The sequence below is a fragment of the Dama dama genome, chromosome 19 (assembly GCF_033118175.1).
Source record: "Dama dama isolate Ldn47 chromosome 19, ASM3311817v1, whole genome shotgun sequence".
Classification (NCBI taxonomy): Eukaryota; Metazoa; Chordata; class Mammalia; order Artiodactyla; family Cervidae; genus Dama; species Dama dama.
This window is the reverse complement of record NC_083699.1, coordinates 91,209,840-91,226,858: the sequence shown is the minus strand read 5'-3', so window position 1 is coordinate 91,226,858 and position 17,019 is coordinate 91,209,840. Positions and strand designations below refer to the sequence as shown.

Sequence of the window (17,019 nt, the reverse complement as noted above, 5' to 3'; positions counted from 1 at the left end):
TAAATTGTGCCCTTAGTGCTTGGGTTTTTAAGGCAATATATAAATTTACTTGAGTATCTTATATTCGAGAGAAATACTTCCTGTTCTTTTCAGGTTGACTTGCTCCATCCCTGTCCTGCCAACACTAACTCCCAAATTTCCTAAATATATCTTCCTCGGTATGCAAAGTCCTGTTTCCATCATCTCTGAGATCTTTAGTAGACTAGACTGCCCATCTTTCCAAACATTTTCATCTGTTTACCTCAAAATAGTTATCTACTGAATCATGTTAGCTTTTCCTCTCTTATCCCTAGTAGATCATAAATCTGCCCTTCTCTAATGTTTAACACAGTTCTAAGTTTGTGTATCTGGTGGACTGTCAAAATTGCTCATAATAAATCTGGCCAGTGAACACAGTGGTACATATTTGTTTACATGTGTGTGTGCTTACACACTCTTTGTAGTTCAGTAAAATATTTTTTCTCAGTAGCCGAACAACTCTAACCCTGACCCATCCAAAAGTTCCAGAGTGTTTAACGGTAAAAATTCAGGTGGCTCAGAACTATAATCAGTAGTTTTTTCAAGCTTCTGGGTTTAGATGATTTCTTATCCATAGGATTCCCTCAGGGGCTGGACTGATTTCTTAGATTCAGGGGAATTCCAGTGTACTTTAGGAGCTGTCTTAGGAAACATTCTAAACAATTAGAGGGTTTTTCCTCCTTCAAAGTAAGCTAGTGTTGCACCTGTATTTTCAGATGTCTTTTTTTGAATCATCCCAGATGCAAAAGATTCCCTTGTTTCTCGTGTTCATTTTTATCCAGCATAAATTGGGGTATTTTAGGATCCTCTATATATTTTTCATCTTTGATATGAAATCAGTGATAGAATTATAATGAATAATGACATGCAAGATTCAAAAGCAGCACATTACTTAAAGTAACTCAGAACCTCAGGTACCAAAGAGAAGAGCCATTACAACTCCCGTTGGAGAGAAAATCCAGGTTCAGATCTAGTTCTATAAGTAACAGGCCCTATCTTCATCTCCAAACTCTCTTCTTCTCCCTCACTATTCTTAGGCCACATTTACATATTTCTTTTCCTAAAATGCCTGCAAGACCCTTCCTGCCTCAGAGCCTTGCACTTGTTCCTTCTATTGAATAGGTATCATCTGACTTCTCCTCATTCATATCTCAGCCTGAATATCACAATGCTAGAGGCACCTTTCCTGACCTACCAAACTAAAATCATCTTTACCCCAGTTCCGAAGTCTGTATCACATTACCCTGTTTTATTTCTCTTATTGCATTTATCACCATCTGCAACTCTTATTGTTTACCATCTTTCTCCACTAGGAAATAAGATTCATGAGGCCAGGAAACTTTTGTCTATATTTTTCTCAGTTGAATCTCAAGTGTCTAGCATTATACCTGGATCATAATAGATAAATTTATTTTAATGAGTTAATTAACTCGTTATTTCATTACAAACTAAATTTGTAGTAATCATGCAGTTGATCTTTCCAAAAATTCTTCCTACTAAAGAATCATAGAACCACCTTTGCTCCTCCCAAAATAATATATTTTGTTTGTTTTACTCAAACATAGGGATTGTTCTTTTTTTTTTTTAATTTAAAGGGATCATACCCCAAGATCAAGTGGGATATATCCCAGGGATGCAAGGATTCTTCAGTATATGCAAATCAATCAATGTGATGCACCATATCAACAAACTGAAAGATAAAAACCATATGATCATCTCAGTAGATGCAGAAAAAGCTTCTGGCAAAATTCAACACCCATTTATGACAAAATCTTTTCTGGAAAATAAGTCTGTGAGATTAATTTTCAAAGTTATGTATTTTTCTTTAAATGAAATAAATACTGACACATTTGTACATACACGGAATTTTATTAAATTTTTTGCGAGAAAAAGAACACTCTAAAGTGCCAAATTTCATGTAAATTAGAGAACTTAGCAAATATGGTGGAAAAAAAATCAAAAGGGGAAAAATGATTTAAATAATCTCACAAAAGAGCAAGAACACATCTTCATATAAGACAATCATCATCAAACTATAAAATTAGGAAAGGAAATCTTTTTTCTTTTATAGGAGAATATATTTCAAAGTCCCACCTGTTGATGATCTCATTCAAAAAAATTGCTATTCTAAACAGATGAGTAGTCTCACTCTTGCCAACGTCTTACCAACATGTATTATTTCATACATGGTAGATGGGGGATTTAGACTACTCATTGACAGTGAGATAGAATGACAGCATTTTTTGTAGTACTGCTCACTGGCGCAAATGGTGGAAGATGAAGGAACTAGACTTCTGGATTCAGTTGTTAGGAGCAGAATCAGTTGTTGCCAAAAATTCAGACAAAAATACATCTGAAGCATCGCTACTCCCAAGTGACATAAGTATTTATCAAACATTGCCAATTTGAAGGAAACTGGGAAAATGTGAAAATATGCTGATTATTAGCTCTGTGTTACTTTCTTTTAAAGATATTTAATGGGCATATTCTAAATTATTTAGGGCTAGAATATCAAAAATTAGCATGTGTAACATGAAGCTAACAATACAGCATCAACATGTCTTGAGAGCTGTAGCCAGTGTTTGGCTACAAATATTTGAAAGAAGTCAGTTGAAAAGTAAGTATATGCACATCCAAAATGAATATTTCTAAAAGAAATCTTCATGAACCCGATAGCTACAAACTGAAAAGTGTTACACAGCTAGTAGGGGCACAATACTTATTTCATGGTTGGCTAACTGACCAATACAGTCCTCCTTCAGTATACAGAGGATTGGTTCCAGGAACCAACCCCCGCCTCGCCACCCGCCACAAGGATCCCAAAATCCACAGGTGCTCAGATCCTTAATATGAAACAGTATTTGTATATAACCTACACATATTCTCCCATGTACTTTAAATCATCTCTAGATTACTTATACCTAATATACAATGTAAATACTGTGTAAATAGTTGTAAATACAATGTAAATGAGATGGAAATTATTGCTGGCACTTGGCAAATTTAAGTTTTGCTTTTCCCAACTTCCTGGAATTCTTTTTTTTTCAAGTATCTTTGATCTGCCGTCATGGGAATCTATGGTTGTGGGACCATCTGATATGCATGCATCGGATATGGAGGGCTATCTGTATACATACTATTTAAGAAAACCTGGGTAATTCAGGTGCAAAATATATATACGTACACACACATATTTCTCTAATAGCATCTTATCTCTCTCTATATATATATGTATCTGCATGTCATGCAGTATATATAAAGTATCATGTAGTTAAAATTAAGTGTTAAGTAAAAAGCTCCTGCTATTAATACTTATATGAGAGAATGAACTTTGAAGTTTATTCATGAGTTAGTCCTTACATAAAAAAAGTTTAGTGTTAACAATACTTGTCACTTAAAAATTTTAGACAGTATAGAAATTTACAGAAAAGCTTAAGTTTTGGACCACTTTACATAGTTGGAGGGAAAAAATAAAAGGATTAAACTGGATTTTGACTCTGAATACATTTATGATCAAAATCAACACACACAAAATCAAAACATATTTCACATCAGGACCTGCAGAAAAAATTTTGTATTGATCATTTTTGAACCATGAAAAAGAATGAATTAGTCTTGTTTTAAGGAGACTTCAAGGAAATGAAAATAATCATAAAGTATCATCTTGAAAATAAACATATTCTATTATCAGTATCAACTGGTAAATTTAATTGTGTTATCCAAAAAGACCAACAAATCCTAACTAGTATGAACAGGCTATTAAAATCATTAATGATTTCTACAACTATTTTGAGCATACAAATAATCTCTGGTTTTATACCCACTACATTTCAGAATTCTGTAAACTGTGAGACATTCAATGTGTTTAATGTGGCAGAAAATCATATTAAATGCTTTATTATTTTATTTTGTTCAGTCCTTTTCCCATTAAGCATGCAAACACTGTCATAACCATCTTTGGTTTCACTTCCACAAGGTCATCAGGTAAGGCATATATCCGGGCACCAATCTTTCGAGCAACAGAAATGGCGTATCTTGAAAAGACAAGAAAAATATCTTGGTATTTGTTTTCACTTAATATATGTTAACAAAAGAATGAAATATTTTGACACAATTAACTTTACAAGAAAGTTAAGTTTCTGAGTCTTTAAATCATATTCCCCATATAAGTTGTATTTAAAAACATCAATTTTTAGGACATAATACTTCACATGGAAGGACTAAAAATGAAAGAGCCACTATGTTCTAATATAAACCATAAGGCTTACTTAGCATTGTTCAGCTTGTCCTCATCAGAAAGGTCTTCTCTCTTAATCATTTCTTGACGAACTGCATTTGGTGCAATGGCATCTATTAAATCTAAGACAGGTAAGCTAGTGCTAATGGATTTGTCCTAGAAAATAAAGATGAACATTCATAAACATCTCTGGTGCATGTTAGACTGGAAGGTCATAACCATATAAGTAAAAGCAATTCAAAAATTTTCATTATACTTAACATTCAGCTATTCTGCAATGAACAAACATCACAAACCATTTAAAATATGCTTTTCCTTTTATCCTTGCAGAGCTTACAGCATAGAGAATGGTCACCATACCTGTAATAAGGTTTGGGGATATGACAGTTCCTGAAATATGCTAACTACAGTATCCATTCTGTAAAAAACAAACAACTTTCGAAAGGGAATAGATGAAATTTAAATGAACAGTTTTGCAAATTCTAGTAGTATTTATCTTAGACCATGGACTCCTAAGGCTTCACTTAATATTTTTCATAAAGAAAAATTAAAATAATAATGAAAAGGAACTAATATTTACAAAGGCATTATTCTTGTTGCTTTACATGTTTTTGTTTAATCCTAACAGTCTGGTAATAAATTAGAATCTCTCTTTTAAAGATGAAGAACATGAAGGTCAGAGAGCTCAAAAGACCTATTCTACAACCAGTCCATACATAACCAGTATTTGAACATACAACTGTCCAACTCTAATGCCCAAGATTCTTCACTTTTGATGTTACCTCCAAAGCAAGTACAAATGGACAATGAAATTCTAATGGATAGAACTTTGCTATTGAAGTCAGAAATAATGGTCTGAATTGATTTTACCATTTACCAGTAATTGAACAAATTATTTGTTCTGTCTCAGCATGAATAGTGGCACCTGTTGCTTGGACCAGAGTCCACTCATTCCTCACTACTTTCTCCAGCCTGACAGAACCCACATTTTTACTCTGAATGCATACTTCCGACACATGGATGTGTGCTTCAAGGAAAACTAACCCTACCACAGCTCCAAGGCTGACCCTGAATTAGTGTAGACCATTTATTCTGTGGGTGAGGTGATAAACTTATTCTTTTTATGTATAGAGCATACTGTAAATAACAGATACACTAATATCTATGGCATTAAAATTTTGGTGGGGGCGGAAATTTAGGAAGAAAATGTTTAAAAGACTCATTAGGCAGACAAGACTGCAAAAGGTTGGAAAAAATAGTCTAAAAGGGTCAAAGAGAGGAATCCCATCTGATTGCTATAGTGATTTATCTGGGCCTAATTTTTATATTCAAGAAGAGCTATGGAAAGCTAGCAGCACCCCTTCCTGAATGTAAATAAGAGGATGAAATGTTTGTCACAACCAGCAACTATCCAAAGATAAGAGGAAAACCAGCTTTAGAAGGAAGCTGACCCTTTGGATGGCAAAGCAGAGATGATGAAGACCTGAAAGACATTCTTCAATTACTGGCTCAGCCAATCCTGATGTCTGCCCTACTTCTGGATCTCAGCTATTTTTCTGTACCTTTCCTTTTGGTTTAACTCACCTTAAGTTGAGTATCTCTTACTTGAAGCCAAAAGCACTCTTTTCCTAATCACTACAATGGAAATGTCACAGGATTCTTGGGAACATTAAATGAGAACATCTAGTATAGTTTCTGGCCAAATGTGGTTTTTAATAACTGTCTGATAAAACAATATGAAGCTATGTGAAGAATACAGAGTTCTTTTTGAGGGCTGGGATCTATGAACTACATTTATATTCATTTTCTAGAATGTTCATATGGGGTTTTTGGAGTGAAGAAGAAATAGCAAGATATTAGGGTCATTTATGATGCTGGTAATCCAGATTCTGTTTAAGGGGCATCTTTTCTATTTCCGAAAAAATCTCACACATGTTTCCTTAATGTACAGTCTGCAGACCACCTACATGAAAGTCACCTAAGATGCTTATTAAAAGTACAAATTAATCCCTGCACTTAGAGTAATGAGAGGTTATTTGTGGATGGGGCTAGGAATCTACATTTTTAATAAGCTCTCTGCTGCTGCTAAGTCACTTCAGTCGTGTCTGACTCTGTGCGACCCCATAGATGGCAGCCCACCAGGCTCCCCTGTCCCTGGGATTCTCCAGGCAAGAACACTGGAGTGGGTTAATAAGCTTTCTAGAAGAATCTAATTACATATTACACTTTCTAAAAGCTTAACATGCATGTCATTCTATAATAAACTAAAATTTTCTATGTGCTTATTTTCATATAATGTTTCTATGGTGGTTCAAAAGAAGACATGTGGCTTAATTTTGTTATATTTTGATTACTTATTTACATACTTATGAGAGTTTTTTAAGTTTGGGGAAAACTGTTCTTTTTTTCAGCTTTATTGAGTTAAAATTGACAAAATTCTAAGATACTTAAAATGTGCATCTTGATTATTTGGTATACATACACATTGTGAAAAGGTTCCTCCCATTTAGTTAATTAATACATCTGTGACTCTCATGTATATATATGTTGTGTGTGAAAACATTTAAGTTCTACTCTCTCAGCCAATCTCAATTATATTAAAATAGTGTTAACTATAGTTGCCATGTTATACGTTAGATCTTCGGACCTTATTCGTCTTTTTGTTGTTGTTATTCAGTTGCTCAGTTGTGTCCAACTTTTTGAGACCCCATGGACTGCAGCATGCCAGGCTTCCCTGTCCTTCACTGTCTCCTGGAGGTTGCTCAAAATACTGTCGATTGAGATGCCATCCAACCATCTCATCCTCTGTCTTCCCCTTTTCCTCCCCTCAATTCATCTTATAGCTGAAAGTTTATACCTTTTTGTGGCATTTTAGATATTTCTTAACTTAGATTTAGGAAACAAGGATTTTCTCACCTGTTTCCTTATGATTCATCTTGTGAAAAACTCTTACTAAGTTGAATGAAAAATTTAAGTTTCTAAAGATTACATTGGATTCCTTATCTTCCTATTTCCAGAAAAAACCAACATGTGTATCCTCCAACTTCTCTGATTTGCATATGATCAGTGAAAGACATTTTACTGCAAAAGGAGCAAGGGTTATGGTAAAACCCTTAGTTTAGTATATAAATACATTTTCATCATTTTGCTTTCATTTTCTTTGAGTTAATCATATAGAAATTACTTAAGCAAAAAGAATGCCAGAATCTTAAAGACAACTTGTCTAGAGTTTGGCTTGATTTTCAAGATAGTGAAAATTATTATTTTGTTAATTTGATACACATTTCTTAATTTGGTACACATTACTATTAGAACATTCTATTCCATTGTTCCTCCTGTCATTTTTTAAGATAAAAGTGGAAAAACAGTGTTGTGGTTGCCAGAATTCCAGAAAAACTCAGTAGAAACCTCTCCATAATGTCCGATAGTGTAGTGTAGTAAGCCCCATTTATTGAGCTGTTAATATGTGCCAGGTATGACCAAGATGTTTACATGTGGTAACTTATTTAGCTTGACAACAAACCCAGAAGATAAGTATTATTAATACCCCCATTTTAATTATGGGGAAACTCGGGCATAGAGGAATTTTTAACTTGCCCAAGGTTACATAGATACTAAATGTGAGCCAGAAGTAAATTCAGTTCTATTCATCAGGAGATGTAACCCAGATGGCAATATAAACCATTAAGATTTCTGTAAAACGCAGGTCCTTCTCACCTGTTCCCTATTCTCCTTAGCTGATTTCTATAGCATTACTTTTATAGTGTTATCACCCCATACTGTGATTCCTGGTTTCTTATTTGCCTCCTTTCCTGGACAGTGAGCTCTTTAAGGGCATTTTATAGCCACAGCGCCTAGCAAAGCATCTGACACAGAGTAAGAAGCTTTGAATATTTACAGAATTAATGAGCAATATGTCACACAGCTAATAAGTAGCTAAGCCTATGTCAAACCCAGGGCTGAACAACACCATAGCTTGGTTTTCAACCTGCAGTTAGATCTGGATGTGAAATCCAGCTATTCTGCTTAACATTCGATGACAGTGGACAAGTCATTTAACTTTTCTAATACTTTTTTGCTTATAGAGTTGAGAGAATTAAACAATAATGTGTTAGTATAGTGACACATAGGAATCAGTCAGTGGTAATTATGATTATCGTTATTGGCTGACATACCACCTCCTTATCTTCTTGGTGAGGAAAAATAACATTGCAACTAAAAGAGGTAAATTCATCTTTTCTAAAATTTTTGGGTACAGCTCTGCCTTGATTAATAGGGTCTTACTAGTACCACTTATTATAGCTTTCAAATATAACACACCAAGCTGGAAGAAACCTCCCCAGCCCAGCTATTTTTTTAGCATTCACTGCTATATTTCTTAATTATTTATATTCTGTCTAAAGGCTTTATTATCAAACATATATAAATGCCAAGCACTTTTGCAATATGTTTTTACCACCTCAGTTCTAGTAAACTCATAGTCTCAAGTCTGCTTTTCTCTTGAGCCATCTTCCTTAAATGGTTTGTGTGCGTGTCTGTGTGTGTGTCTGTGTGTGTGTGTGTTAGTCACTCAGTCATGTCTGACTCTTTATGACCCTTTGGACTGTAGCCCGGGACTCCTCTGTCCATAGGATTTTTCAGGCAATGGGTTGCCATTTCCTCCTCCAGGGAATCTTCCCAACCCAGGAATCGAGCCCCGGTCTCCTGTGCCTCCTTCACTGTAGGTGGATTCTTTACCCATTGAGCCATCAAGGAAGCCCCATTTTTCAACTATCTCTTCTGTTCAACTGATCACCAAGTTGTAATTCTAGTTTTAATATCTCTTTTAATCCAACTCATTTCCTGAGAATTACCTCAAATTCAATAAGTTGAAAATGGATTGTTAAATTCACTGCCTGTTTAGAAAGCAGCTGTACCTCAGACATCCCACTTTTTATTACCCAGGCCCTAAACATCCAGTTTTTTTTCCTCACCAAGAAGATAAGGAGGTGGTATGTCAGCCAATAACAATAATCATAATTACCACTGACTGATTCCTATGTGTCACTATACTGACACATTATTGTTTCTTTTAATTCTCTCAACTTTATAAGCAAAAGAGTATTAGAAAAGTTAAATAATTTGTCCATTTAAATAACTCCTCTCCTTCCTGTGCATCCCTAAGTTAAGAAGCCAAATCCTACCTGTTTTTTTTGCAAGTAACTATCCATTCTTGGGCTTCCCTGGTGGCTTAGATAGTAAAGAATCTGCAGGAAACTGTGATTAGATCTCTAGGTTGGGAAGATCCCCTGGAGAAGGGAATGGCTACTCACTCCAGTATTCTTGTCTGGAGAATCCCATGGACAGAGGAGCCTGGTGGCCTACAGTCCTTGGGGTCACAAAGAGTTGGACACGACTGATTAACACACACAGACACACGTCCATTCTTACAGATCACAGTGCCCATTCCCCACCCCTACCCAGGATCTGTATTACCTTGAGTTCTGCCTCAACAGCTTCCTTGCACTTACACGACTCTTCCTCCTATCATACTCCCTATCTTCAGTATTTCTAAAATACTTTGCTTACGTTACTTGCCTTATTAATATCCTCTTTAAAGCCAGATTTCTCTGTTAGGGGAAACACTGACTGAAACCGCCCACCCTGGCCAGGCACCACAATAACCATTTGCATGAGTTATTTTATGACAGGATGTCCTGGTAACAAACATGGAACTAACAAGCCATCACCAACCGGAAGCATTCGGGAAAGGTCAAAAGGAGGTGCCACATGTCCTACCGACCTCCCAGAATCCTCCTCTCTGGAATCCATCTTGGCTGAGTGATGTGTGCACCACCAGGAAAGACCCTAAGTCAGAATGATTGGCCAAAGACAATCCAGAAACTAACCAATTACCATAAAACCTGAGACTAAGAGCCACGTGGCAGAGCAGTCCTCCTGGTTTCCCTTACCCTGACGCTCTCCGCCCAGGAGCCCCTTCCCAATAAAATCTCTTGCTTTGTCAGCACATGTGTCTCCTCAGACAATTCATTTACAAGTGACAAGATCCCATTCTCGGGCCCTATCTAGAAGGGGTCCCCCTTCCTGCAACAGCTCCACAGTCTTGGCCCAGCCTATATCTTGCACTACATCCCTTAGGAACCATCCTGTCTGTCCAAACTACTTCTCCTAACTTTCTCAGACTTACCTTTATTCAAGGTGGAGCCCCTTCTAGCTTATTATTACCCTTCTGTTCTTTGGTGCCTGTGTGCTAGGTCGCATCCAACTCTTTGCAGGCAGATTCTTCACCACTGCACCACCTGGGAAGCCTTGTTCTCCATGAATTCAAATCCTGCCTGCATCTCTGATGCTCAAATAAAATCCAACTTTCTCCATCTACCCTTCAACTGACCATTCATTTGGAAATTAGTTAGATCTTCCCATAATATTAGTTGTATTATATCTTTGGATTTTAATGTTTACCCTGTAGTAGTGTTACCTTCTCAGTTATACAAATTTTATCTTTCAAATAAATGGCAAACACTTTGAGAGCTGAAATAATTTCTTAGATCCTTTCTTTACCAAAAAATGTTACTTAATAGCTAAGACCTCAAAAATGTTTATTAATTTGCTTCTAGATATTATCTATTATATTTACTTAAATGATCTATATGCTTATCATTTTTCACAAATTAATGTACAAATGAGTTTAATTTCAGTATAACAATTTTAAAGAGTATCTGTCAATTAGAGAGTTTCATATATCCCCCTTCCTGCCTTACATTTTAAGTTGTGTTTTATATAAAGACAAATCATGGCCTAAAAATTCTTTTCTTTTTAAATAAACAACAATAAAAACTCAATGTAATTAGTTCCTTACAAGATGGAAAAGAAAGAAACACTGTTGAACTAGGACTGGGTAACATCTCTGCCAACATCCACCTCAGTTTTTGGTAAAGAACAGAAGATTGAATTTATCAATTTCTGACATTTCTTCTGCTCTACCATACTGTCAAACATACATAGCAAAGACAAGAAAATAAGAATGGGTAGATAACTTTGGGGCAAGCTTAAGGTTTCATCTGTTTGTACTCTTAAGTCACTAAAAAAAATACAAATTGAAGGCTAATTTTTCACATATAATAAAATCACAAACAAGGCTCACGGAATGGATGTGAACAAGCAGACATGCTTATTTGTAGCTACTATCAGCTTGCATGCAAAAGCAAAACACAATGGAAATGCATGAAAATTAGTCAGTATGTGTGTGCAGGCTACATTCTGAGTGCTTTATGAATCATCCACAAATGCTCAGAAGTGAGTGTTAAGTGCCATTATGAAGCCAGATGACAAGATTTGATTTTTTTTCCTACCAGTTTTCTCATTTCCCACTTGAATCGGTTTGGTTGGCTCTGTTATGCCTTGGAAATGATGTCAATACAATTCTGAGACTGCTGCTAGGGAGCACAAAACATTATAATCCTATATAAACAATAGCTATTTATCTTTCTTTTTCTTTTGACAATTGGATTTTTGGCTCAATTTCTTCTTGAACATTATATTACTAGAGTCCAATAATATTAACCTGCATTTATATTCAATAGGATAACCAGTCAAAATATATGAATTCAAATTGAATATTTCTGGTTTACACATCCCAAATAATCAGTATGCCTAAGCTCATCAACTGAGTGTTTTAACAAAACCCAAGTCAGTGTAATCCCCAATAAAAATTCTTCCCTAAATGTAATTTCTTACCCCTCCCAAATTTTAAAATAGCTTTTGATTACCTTGAAGCTGGAAATGAAAGTATTTTTGTTTGCACTTTTAAGAGTCTGATTGACCCATTCAATGATAATTGCATCATTTACTTTTTCACCCTCTCCAAGATCCGATAACACATTCAGTGTGTACCTGTAACAGAAAAGATATATATTTAAGGCTGAAAGTGGTGAAATTTACTCTTACATCATTTATATCAATATTTAGATGAATATTTAAGAAATATTTCAATTCTAATAAATATTTCTAATTTTACTCTGGTATTTGCACTAAGTAGATTCCAAAGTCACAGAATTCAGTAATCAGAAACAAAAACTACTATCTGGTATATTAAAAAATTAAAACAACTCTTTACTAAGCAGTTTTTCAGAGGCATTAAATAAGAATAACTGTGTTTCTAGAGATTGAGTCACTTTCAAAACAGTAAATTTATAAAAAATTTATTGTCAACAAGAAATCATTAACAATATATTTTGCATTGTATATTTCTTCTGTGTTTGCTATTCTACAAAAGTAGCTGAAAGTTTACTTCAAATGACTTGTTGAAGGAAACTGATAGTGACGCCACAAACAAGTCAGTCTTTACCGTCTCATCAGCTGCCACACCAATGCCAGAGTAAGTGTTGAATTTCCTTCATTTAAGTCCTGCCCAGCAATGCCAACCAAGGAGAATTTGGCCTTATTCTTCCCAAGTTCCACTGCATAGTTACAGTTTTCAATCTGTAAATAGTAAGTAAAAGTTTGGGTATAATGACAAATTTTTTAGCGTATTTCTTGAATAGGCCAGCCTAGTTCAGTAGTCTGAAAAATACTTGTGATGACACTGAAAATTTATGACAATTTCATATCCTAGTAACCAGTGAAATTAGGGAAATAACTATTCCATTTTATAGCTGAAAATATCAGAGCACTGAGGGGTTAACTAGGTAAGGAAACAACTGGCTGAAAAGTTTAAAGATCCTCTCTTACTCTTAAAAAGTCTTGGCTGTCCAAGATTACACAGTGAATTAGTGGCAAATCTGAAACTAAAAACCTAGTTTTCTGTATTCCATCAATTGAGGTAATCAGTGTTATTTTGTCTACATTTAAAATTAGTGAACAGCGAAATTGTTTAAGAATCTAACTTCATCTCTAATATTTTATATCTAGATCTCATGCATCCTTTAAAATTAAGCTTTTAGCCAATGATTTTCAAAAAAGGATTAATCTTAACTGTATCATCTGCATCCTTTGTTGAACTTCCAATCATGGTTATTTTATAATGTTTATGCACCACCTTCTACTTAGCATTTTATGAACTTTCTTTTGCCAATCATACGTAAGCTCCTTGTAAAGGAAAAAAACTATAAAATGCACAAACCTGTATCATATTCTCCCCACCCCTAGCCCAGGACTCAGCCCAGTGTCCTCTCTGCAGTAAGAATCGGATGCATGGTAGTGGTTTAATCACTAAGGCATGCCTTACTCTTGTGACCCCATGGACTGTACCCTGCCAGGCTCCTTTGTCCATTGGATTTCCCAGGCCGGAATACAGGAGAGGGTAGCCATTTCGTTCTCCAGGGAATTTTCCCAAGCCAGGGATCGAACCCAGGTCTCCTGCATTGCAGGCAGATTCTTTACCATCTGAGCCACCAGGGAAGCCCTGTCCCCCATAGTAAGAATCTGATGCATGAACACCAAATAAACTATCTAACTACTTCTTTCCAGTGATAAAAGTACAATTTAAAAGTTTTTGTCAATCCTAGCCTCTACAGAAGTTCATTATTTCCAGTCATCTAGTACTATACTTATCTCAGAACACACACTCATTTGTGTGTGTGTATATGTATATATATACATACACACATATATATATGCCCCATATGTGTATGCACACACATATGCCCAATCCCAAGGAAGGGCAATGCCAAAGAATGTTCAGACTGCCACACAATTGTGCTCATTTTCACGAGCTAGCAAGGTAATGCTCAAAATCCTTCAAGTGAGACTTCAACAATACATGAACTGAGAATGTCCAGATGTACAAGCTGGATTGAGAAAAGGCAGAGGAACCAGAAATCAAATTGCCAACATCCGTTGGGTCACTGAAAAAGCAAAAGAATTCCAGAGAAACATCTAACTCTGCTTCACTGACTATGCTAAATTCTTTGACTGTTAGGATCACAAAAAACTGTGGAAAATTCTTAAAGAGAGGGGAATACCAGATCACCTTACCTGCCTCCTGAAACATCTGTATGCAGGACAAGAAGCAACAGTTAGAACCAGACATGGAACAACCAACTGGTTCAAAATTGGGAAAGGAGTACATCAAGGCTGTATACTGTCACCCTGCTTATTTAACTTATATGCAGAGTACATCATGTGAAATGCTGGGCTGGATGAAGCTCAAGCTGGAATCAAGATTGCAGGGAGAAATATCGATAACCTCAGATATGCAGGTGACACCACCCTAAATGGCAGAAAGTGAAGAAGAACTAAAGAGCCTCTTGATGAAGGTGAAAGAGAAGAGTGAAAATGCTGGCTTAAAACTCAACAGTCAAATAACAAAGATCGTGGCATCTGGTCCTATCATTTCACAGCAAATAGATGGGGAAATAATGGAAACAGTAACAGACTTTATTTTCTTGGCCTCCAAAATCACTGCAGATGGTGACTGCAGCCATGAAATTAAGACACTTGCTCCTTGGAAAAAAAGCTATGACAAACTTAGTGTATTGAAAAGCAAAGACATTACTTTGCCAACAAAGGTCCGTATAGTCAAAACTGTGGTTTTTCCAGTAGTCATGTACAGATGTGAGAGTTGGACCATAAAGAAGGATGATCACCAAAGAATTGATACTTTTGAACTATGGTGTTGGAGAAGACTCTTGAGAGTCCCTTGGACTGCAAGGAAATCCAACCAGTCAATCCTAAAGGAAATCAATCCTGAATATTCATTGGAAGGACTGAAGCTGAAGCTGCAAATCTTTGGCCACCTAATGCAAAGAGCTGACTCATAGAAAAGACCCTGATGCTAGGAAAGAGTGAGGGGAGGAGGAGAAAAGGGGCAACAAAGGATGAGATGTTTGGATGGCATGATTGACTCAATGCCACTTGGTGGCTCAGAGGTTAAAGCGCCTGCCTGGGATGAGGGAACCCGGGTTCCATCCCTGGGTTGGGAAGATCCCCTGGAGAAGGAAATGGCAACCCACTCCAGTATTCCTGCCTGGAGAATCCCATGGAGGGAGGAGCCTGGTAGGCTACAGTCCACGGGGTCACAAAGAGTCGGACACAACTGGTAGGCTACAGTCCATGGGGTCACAAATAGTCAGACATGACTGAGCGACTTCACTTTCTTTCACTTTCACATTGACTCAATGGACATGAATTTGAGCAAACTCCATGAGACAGTGAAGGACAGGGAAGGCTGGCATGCTGTAGTCCATGAGGTCGCAAAGAACTGGACACCACTAAATGACTAACACTTCCACTTTTGAACATTTAGTTAAGAAAAACAGTATGACTGATTTCTCCTAATTTTCTTTCCCAAGTTAGTTAAGACCTCATTACAAAACAAGTAAACCTGAGAAACAAAGATATACTTTTTTTTCTAAGAAGAAGAAAATGTTTCCAGGAAAAGTGAGAAAAGCACTACAAAATAACAGAATTTGTATAAATTAATGGGTACTGTTCTTTAAAAAAAAAGAATGCAAATTTCCAGAGGTCAGTTTGTTACAAATAAAAATGTAAGAAGATACTCTGAACCTGCTGTAATATCTGCCTTGCTCCCTTAATGAGTTAAATCAAATCTTTGATGTGCATTCATTTTTTTAATGCATGGAGATAATGTTACAAAATTCTTTCTCTTTCCCAGGATTATAGATTTAGGCTTCTAAATAGAAGTATGCACATAACTGAAAAAATGAATTCCTATTTATGGAATGCAGCATCAGAGCTCTGTTTATGTAATAGTGTGGATAGAAGAGAGAAAAACCAGAATATTTGGGGCACTTCCCTAGTGGTCCAGTGGGACCTCCATGCAGGAGGCATTGGTTTGATCCCTGGCCACGGAAATATTAATAAGATCCCACATGCTACAAAGTGTGGGCAAAAGATTTTTTTTAAAAAAGCAAGTTTTTCACTGCCAGTCATCTCAACAGGAGAATTTTTGAACAAATTGTAATAATTTTTCATGTAAAATGTATTTCAACAAAGGGTTATCTATTTTATGGTTAGTTTGAGTAAAATTCCTGATGAGAATGATGGTGAGCAAAGAGCTAGGGGTTAATAGTTTAGAGGGCCAAGATTCTGATGTGACGAGCAATGAAAGAGAAAATGGAAATGGATGCTAGCATAAGAGAAAAGATGAGTTCTACTTTTTGGCAACATTTGATTCCAAGTTGGGCAAAATAGTTCTAAGATGAAGAGAGGTACCAAACTAGAGAAAGAGTAAGAAGTTAGGTTCCTAGAAGTAAGCCATGTTTATGATGTTACTTAACACTCTAAAAAAGGATCTGCTCCCTGAGAATGTAAATACAGAAAGTTAAGAGCATTAGACCAAGAACTGAGCCTTGGAACTGAGCCTAGAGTTGTCAGGCTAAAAGTTTAAAACCCTGTGAAAGGTAAGAAGAACACAAAGCATGAAAAAACTGGAGTGTATATAGTCTCATAGAATTAATGGAAGAAATGATTACCAAGCATTTCAAAAGTGAAGCTCAGATAATTTGAAAATGAAAAAACTATATAATGGGAGACAGAGTTCCAAGGGAAAAGAAATACCAAAGAAACAGTGAAGAAAGGCTTTTCTTAAGTGGTGCAGTTTTACGAACTGCACAAATGAAGCTAAGTGACATCCTCTGATGAATGCCCAAAGTCCATAAAAGAAGTCCCTGGATACTGTGTCATGAAAGTACTGCTTCTTTATTTTTTAAATATCTTGAACTTATTTCAGGACTTGTGTTTCATTCTATAAATAGCTAGTATTCGTTGAAAGGGAATATTCTACATATGACTCATTTGTGACA

General features: G+C 36.1%; 1 protein-coding gene across 2 annotated transcripts in view; it reads right to left on the bottom strand.

Moving 5' to 3' along the window:
- Nucleotides 1-3,338: 3,338 nt before the first annotated feature.
- Nucleotides 3,339-17,019, bottom strand: part of PLS1 (plastin 1) — a 116,557-nt gene continuing 102,876 nt past the window's right edge. For both annotated transcript variants that reach the window (XM_061167793.1, XM_061167792.1), the window contains exons 13-16: nucleotides 12,603-12,736; nucleotides 12,025-12,148; nucleotides 4,287-4,411; nucleotides 3,339-4,052 (exon numbers count right to left, since the gene is read on the bottom strand). In XM_061167793.1, coding sequence (XP_061023776.1) covers nucleotides 3,917-4,052; nucleotides 4,287-4,411; nucleotides 12,025-12,148; nucleotides 12,603-12,736 — 519 coding nt within the window. In that variant the 3' untranslated portion in view covers nucleotides 3,339-3,916. The remainder of the gene's footprint in view (nucleotides 4,053-4,286; nucleotides 4,412-12,024; nucleotides 12,149-12,602; nucleotides 12,737-17,019) is intronic.